Source organism: Numida meleagris, chromosome 6 (assembly GCF_002078875.1).
Source record: "Numida meleagris isolate 19003 breed g44 Domestic line chromosome 6, NumMel1.0, whole genome shotgun sequence".
In the NCBI taxonomy this organism is placed as follows: Eukaryota; Metazoa; Chordata; class Aves; order Galliformes; family Numididae; genus Numida; species Numida meleagris.
Window position 1 is genome coordinate 19700681 of NC_034414.1, and position 7553 is coordinate 19708233.

Below are 7553 nucleotides of genomic sequence, written 5' to 3' on the forward strand. Positions count from 1 at the left end.
CGTGGTTTAATTACTTTATTTTCTTAAAAATCCTGTCAGAAATATAGCTGTGTTTTAATTACAAAATATATTAATCTATTGATACTTTAAAAGGAACAAGAGTACTTTAAATTCTGTTCAAATGGAAACCAATACAAACCTTTAACACCAACCCCAGAATGATCTCTTGCATCTATCATTAAGGTACTTGACGATGAGAAAGTCTCTCTAAATAAGAGTAGAAAGGCCACCCTGATTTCTTCCATTAGCGAGTTTATCCCTCGCTAGCAAACACAACCAGGCACATCATAAGACCACTTAAAAATCTAAATAGCTCATGTTATCTGAGCTCCCACCTATATATCACATACCAATATTTTCAGTAATTTTTTCCCTGCCCTGCAGGGGAAGACATTCAGAGGCAAAAAGAGAACACATTTGCAATACATTATAATTGGAAAATGTGCCATAGCAGCTTAGCAAATACATATACTAAGAGTCTGACTTTTAAACACATTCAAGGTGACAGAAATGCAGAAGATAAAGAAGCTAAGCCACTTACTTACTAAAACACCTTGAGATCTAATAATGCTGCAAAGCATCAAGAATGACGGGAGTAGAGAACCTGACTTAATACCCCTATTTTTGTGTCTGTTTCAGATACAACTCTCAAGGCTGCCTGCCATTCCACATCCATTTTTAAGGAGTTCTCAACCCACTCTGGTATAATCATTTTCCAAAACAGAAGACATGTAAGGTTGGAAAGAAGAGGCTATTCAACTAAAAATATTTTCATATGGAAACTGAGCATCTTAGTATAACCTCAGGGAAGTCTGAATAAAGGATAATAGTCATGAAGACTACAGTGAAGGGGGACCATCCAGACTTCTAAGTTGTTCCATTGGCTGAAGATGCTATTCTTATTTGGAAGAGAAAGTACTGGAACTGCAATTAAAGGTGGGGAAAGGATGAGGGAACTGGAACAAATAGACAAATTAATATTTCATTAACATTTATGTTTCAGGGCAGGAGAAATTAATATTTAGCACATTAGCCGTCAAAGTTTCTTATGTAAAACTCTGGCACTACGGTAACTTGGTGTCACTCTGCGTTCTACTTGATAATATCAAAATACAAATGAGTAGAAGAGCAGCAGTGACTCGAGCATTCCTACTTACTTATGTGGTCAATACATGCTTTCTATTTGGAATTGGGTTGTACTATTGCATAATGTTAACCTGTAGCATTTAAATTCCTGAACCTGCCAGCAAATGGAGTTCCTGAGGCAGAACTACAGCGAATGAAGCAGATAAGGCTCAAAGCAAGAATTCAGTTTTTTTGTAGTTGAGAGTTCCTAACACAAAGCTCCAAAGGGAAGTATTAATGCACCTCGTAGGTCTTCATTATAAACACTCAGAGCAAAGACAGGGACCTTTTGTTAACATCACCAGGGTTGAGTAAGGAACTGAGTGCTGCTTCCTGCTACAACTTAACAGTCCTTCTTCTGGATGGGCCAGGGGAGAAAGGCAGAAAAAGGAGAGTGGTCATGCTTGAGTATCTTGGAGAAAGGTCAATAACTAACAGCCTGAAAATGACTGGAGAACTACTGTGTGGTGTAAGGAACTGCCTTCTGTCTATAGCAGGTCTGGGCACTGTTACATGTAGTGAAAGCTCTTCATTGAGCATGACTTAACTACTAACACTGCTCTAACTGGAGATCTAGGGAACAATTCAGTTAATAGGACAAGGCTATGCAATATAGAATTGACTTAAAAATATAGATTTGAAGCATGGATCTTTTCCTGTTATTGAATATATAAGCTCACTTGTCCTACTTGTCCTCCAAACGTACCAAGTACCCTAAAAAGGCAGTTGTGACTCTCACATGTACAATCAGCCAGAAGTTCAGTATTCAACAGTGACAACACTTAACTGAAAATCTCTCTTCAATTATACTAGGCTCTACCTGCAAAATAAATCAGTTCATTGTATCCAGCTGAACAGACTGGTAAAGGTAGAGGCCAGCAACTTCTAAGCTCCTGCAAGTAGGTGAAAAAATCTCCCAAATTAATACACCGTAGTATTTGTTCATTAGTCTTGTATATATTAAATAAGTATATGCACTTTCCCTACTGATGATTCCCGTGAGGTTGCTTTGAAGGGACTGTATACTTGGGATGCTTTTTGGAGTCTTTTAAGTAAGTTGCAGCATCCTAAGTCCTTACACTGGTTCACTAGTTTGCAGAAATAACGGTAAAGAGATGCCTCTGTAGGGCTTACTTTTTTTCCCCCTCTGCCTTGGGCTGTACAATGCAGTTAGGGCATGAACAAAACTTCTCTTTGCTGTTTTTGAAGGAAAAGAAAGATCCAGACTTCATCAGTACCATGGTAAATTATTAGCACCAGTGAACTTACCTGCTCAGCTTTGAATGGTCAAAACTAGTACTTATATGGCTATAAATAAGCAGTAGAGAAACACTAACACATGCAACACATGAGGAAGCTCATGAATCCTTGAACTGGTGAACTTAGTGTTTGGTTAAAGAGCCGTTAAGGAAGGCAGGCTTCTTTTTTCCTGAGAACAAACAGAATTTTTCCTCATGCTAATTAAGAGGCTTTTCCTCCCTCCTGAAGTGCTGCAGCAGCACAAGGTCTTACTGTCTCATGGGACAGGAAATGGCCACAACAGCTGGATGCTGACATGGCCAGCTGTCCACTGAGAATTAACAGAAGATGATGTAGCTCACATGTCACCCAGAACATCAAGGGAAGGGATGACTCAGATGCAGATCTGAAGTTCAACGCTGCTTCAAATTTAAGTTTCCACAATAAAACAAATTCTACAACCCTGTCTAGTTACTATAGCCCTTTGCTCATGTATCTACCCACCACCTGAAAATTCATCTCAGTCTAATGCTACACTTACCTCTAGTGACAGCAGTTGATATTCTGGGCCTGGAACACACACTCACACTTACAAAGTATGGGTCAAAATAGCAGTGGGGAGTAGCGCTTTTGGACCATCTTACAAATATTTCTTCAAAGAACTTGGCTCATTTAACCTTCCTCACAACACTACCCCCTGCCTTTCAGAAATTCTAATAACAACTTGACATTGACACGCAACTTCCTGAAGCTAACTGCAGCAGAAAAGAGTCAAAGCGTCTCACTCTAGATTACATTAGCAAAGTCTAAACCTGACTTCAGATTTCAACAGAAGCATAGTCAATTAAAAATCCTAGGTAAGTCAATGTAGAAGCCATCTTACCCAAGGCAAAGCTTTCCCAAGCTCCATGAAAAAAAGCCCAACCCTCATCTTTATTATGATAAATAATCACCTACGATTTCCCAGTTGCAGCATCTATTCCAAGGCACTGAGCTGCAGAGACTTAGCAGTCTTTTCTGATATGACTTACTTATGCTTTGCCAAAATGGAAATGTCTAGGTACTTCACTAGGATTTTCTTGTAGGCAGTAAAGTTTTGATTAACCACATTACTTTTAGTTAGCTTGCTACAGAATTAGCTTACAGCCTTAATAGAGAACAATTGCTAGTATTCAAACACATGACCTCATATTGCTATTCAGATGAAGATCAACTTTGGTGGCACTTATGATCTTATGCATTCAGCCTATATGGACAATGGAGCGTGCATGTATCTGTGGTGGAAGAGTATGACCAGGGGCTCCGTCCCTCTGGTTAAGACTCGGTTACGCAGCTCCATCGGTACTGCGAGCTTGAAATCCTTCCCTGCGAAGGCTGTTTAAGTCTAGGCGTGTTAGAACTTCACAGCGCACCAGAAGGGTATCGTCCTTTACAAAGGTTCTTTGCTTCAAAGTCTGCAGGTGCATGAAAGTCACATAACCAAAACCTTTCGGATTGCGGTGAATTGTTGGTCTCTGGAAGGCTAGTAACTCTGGCTTGGCTTCCATTACTTCTTCGTGATTCTGCCTTTCAGGGCCTTCTGATTGATCCAAAATAGAAAGTCGTATAGTGCCTTGGAACGGCCAAGGCAGATGGCTGTCATACTCTCCTTGCATCGTGTGGACAAACAGAGATATAAAATTAGCACACCGCTGAGCATTTGGTAACTGGATATGCAAGCGCAAACACAGCTTGTAGCCAGGTTTTCCAGTATAGAAGCCAGGACTGTGCATCACAACAGGTCTCTCTTCTTCCTGGGCTTTCTGAAGTCCACTGAAATTCTCTATCTTCCAGATGTAAATACCATTGCACTGCTGGGCCTCCATTTCAGTAATCTTTCCCTCCAGATTTCGGATGGTACGTTTGAGTTCCGCCATGTGAGTGTTCTGCGTCTCCATTTTTGCAATGAGTTCTCTGATTTGGTGATCTTGTCTCACCAGACGACCTTCCAACTGCTGAATAGTTTCTTTAAAGTTCTCAACTTCCGGATTACAATTATATGGGGCATGTGACACATGGGAGAAGAGGGCAGGCTCAAACGGTAGGCCGTTGATAAAGGGTACTGGGTTTGTAGCAGTAACACTGATATTTTGAATGCTCTGAGCCATCATTCTCATGTGAACCTGAGTGAATTCCTGCATGTGTCGTGCTAGTTCATTCCTCTGCATCTAGGATTTAACAGATGTAGCATTAGGAATATATCACACATCAATCACATCCTAAAATAAAAAAAATAAAAATCAAACATGTTCTGTTATGTGAGAATGTCATGGTTTTATGATTTTCAGTTATTGGTACTCCACATCATAACATCATGTAGTGAATGTACCTGGTTCTCAGAAGAGAAGGACTACTACATTCCCCACAGCACTTTGCTCCTCTGTTACCATTTTCCAGCCGGAGGGAAAAGATAAAAACTTGCAGATCACGAGACCTCGTCCCTTTTTCCGCCGTCTCTCGTCTCGGCAGCACCTCGCTTTCCAGCCGTCTTATCGTCGGTAGTAGAGTAAGGCCTACCTTGATTTTGGGACATTCTCTCTCTCTGTATTGGATTTATCAGCTTAAATTGTAATTATATGGTATTATAGTGTGTTGTGTTGCATTCCGATATCTTATTTAGTAAATTTGTTTCTCCTCAGATTGTTGCCGCTGTTCTTTGTTCTCAGGGCCATCTCCTAACCCTTTTTTTCCTTTTCCCTTTTCCCTGGGTGTGGGCCCGTGGGTCCCCCATCCCCTTTGTCACGGAACTGGGCCAAACACCCGGTAAACGTTGACATTTATGGTGGAGAATGCGGGCAAAATTGAGGCAAAATTAAGGGCAAAATTCTGCTTTTTTAGCTTTTAGAACGAAGCTAAGACTGCTTTTTAGCTCTCAGAATGAATCTTTCTCTGCTCTCAGAAAGCTTCGTTATCATAACTGCAGGTGCTGTAACTGCAAACGTGACCTTGAAAAGTCCAGGCGGACTGCCAATACTCTGGGATATTTTGTAAACTTTTTGTACACTTTTTGTAAACTTTTTTTTCAGCTGCTGCTAGCCTGTCTTTGTAAAGAAAAAAAAAAAAAAAAAAAGATGTTGATTTCCCTTTTAAAACTGCCCCTTAAGGCAGTGCATTCCATCATTATTTCTTTTTTAATGCTCAGAACGTACTGGGCCTTTATTAAGCTCGCCACACTGCTCTATGGAGCTTTTTGTATATGTAAGCAATTGAAAACATTGATTGAAATGCCTTGGTATCTGTATACATTGTATACAATGTGGCATACAGCTCCAGAGGAAGCTGCTAATATTACAGAACTTGTGATTTTAAAACCATCTCCCAGTCTCTCCTTTGAATCATTGATGCATTTTTTGAATGCTCATTTGGTCATGTTGCTAATCTCCTTGAATGCATTACTCATCATTCTAGTCATTTCACTCAGTATCTTTATTTTGAGGAAGCCTTCTCTAAAGCCAGAGGATACTGAGTGGCAGGGAGTGTAGAGAAACTTGGGAGAGACCTTAGAGAGATGGGCATCTCCAGTGTCATGGAACTTTACTCCTGAACACCTGGAAGATCCTGAGAGCCTAAGCAAATATTTGAGACAGGGATGTGACTGCTCTGGCGAATCTGAGGAGGCACAAATCATCTGGGGCCTAGCTCACCCTTATCAGGCCTTATTCAATACTATCCCAGAGAGGGAGAGGCAGTTTGAAAATAAAATACAGAGTCTCCAAACCAAAATACAGGGTCTCCAAGCTGAAATACAGGGTCTCCAAACCAAAATAGATTGTTTCCAAGCTGAGAGAGAGAGTTTCCAAAAGGAAAGGGAGAGTTTTCAAAGTGAAAGGGAGAGTTTCCATCAGAAAGTACTGAATGAGCGAGAGAGTCTCCAAGCCGACATGCAGAGTTTCGAGGAGCGGGTCCGAGCTGAAAGTGGGAATCTCCTAACCAGAGAAAGGAATCTCCGAATCTGCCAAGAGTGTCTCCAAGCTGAGAAAGAAATTCTCCAAGCTAAAAAGGAAGATCTCCGAGCTGAAAGAAATAATCTCAGATCTCAGGAAAACATCTTCCAATCGGAACGGTACACAATCCAAAATGAGCGGCACACTCTGCAATCCAAGCTCGACTGTCTCCAATCTGAGCGGGACACTCTGCAATCCGAGCGAGACACCTTCCAAAATGAGCACAACACTCTACAATCCAAGCTTAACAGTCTCCAAACAGAACGAGACAACCTTCAAACTCAGCAAGACTCTCTCCAATCCAAACTACACAGTCTTCAATCCAAACGAGATGCTCTCCAATCCAACTTTCACGCTGTAACAGAAAAGTTGGTCCAAGCCGAGCTTGAGAGACAGAGCATGGAAAACAACCAGCCTGATCAACCACAGGAGGCACCACAACTGATTTCAGTTGCCCCTGTAAGAGGACGGAAGGTGAAACGAATGTCGCTTCCTCCGGAACAGGAGACAGCAAAGTGAGAAGGTCCAGGGGAGCCACCCCGAAGTCCAGGGGAAGGGCCCTCAACAAGATCCCGGTCACCAACGCCCACCAGGGCAACAACAACTGAAAGAGACGCTGAAACCCTTACTACTCGTCCTCTGAAAATGACTGAACTTTGAGTCTTGAGAAAAGACTTTACACGGCACCCCAGGAGAACGCATTGTCACCTGGCTACTTCGAGGCTGGGACAATGGGGCCAACAGTGCACTGCTAGACAGTACAGAAGCCCGCCAGCTGGGAAGTATTGCCAGAGACTCAGCGATTGACAGAGATATCAGTAGATGCCAGGATGAGTCCTTCACCCTTTGGAAGCGGATGCTATTAGCCATGAAGGAAAAATACCCCTTCAAAAACGATCTGATGCCTGAGGCAAAGAAATGGACTACTATGGAAAAAGGCATCCATTATTTGAGAGAACGCGCTGTGGTGGAAATGTTGCATGACCCTGTGTTCATTCCTGATGATCCAAACCAGAAGCATGATCCTGAGAGAATCAGGTGTACACCAGACATGTGGCGTACATTCACAAGAACTGCACCAGAAAAGTACGCCGGTACATTAGCAGCCATGTATGGCAGAGGGGAAAGAAGACCCCCTATGGGTGAACTGATTTCCAGGCTCCATGACTTTGAGATACATTTAACCCCTCTGCAAGTTTATGCTTC

General features: G+C 42.0%; 1 protein-coding gene across 4 annotated transcripts in view; it reads right to left on the bottom strand.

The window, feature by feature from the left end:
* The window catches only part of TRAF6 (TNF receptor associated factor 6), a 26467-nt gene continuing 18914 nt past the window's right edge, over positions 1–7553 (bottom strand). For all 4 annotated transcript variants that reach the window (XM_021401801.1, XM_021401797.1, XM_021401798.1 and 1 more), the window contains one exon: positions 1–4571. In XM_021401801.1, the coding sequence (XP_021257476.1) occupies positions 3690–4571 (882 nt within the window). In that variant the 3' untranslated portion in view covers positions 1–3689. The remainder of the gene's footprint in view (positions 4572–7553) is intronic.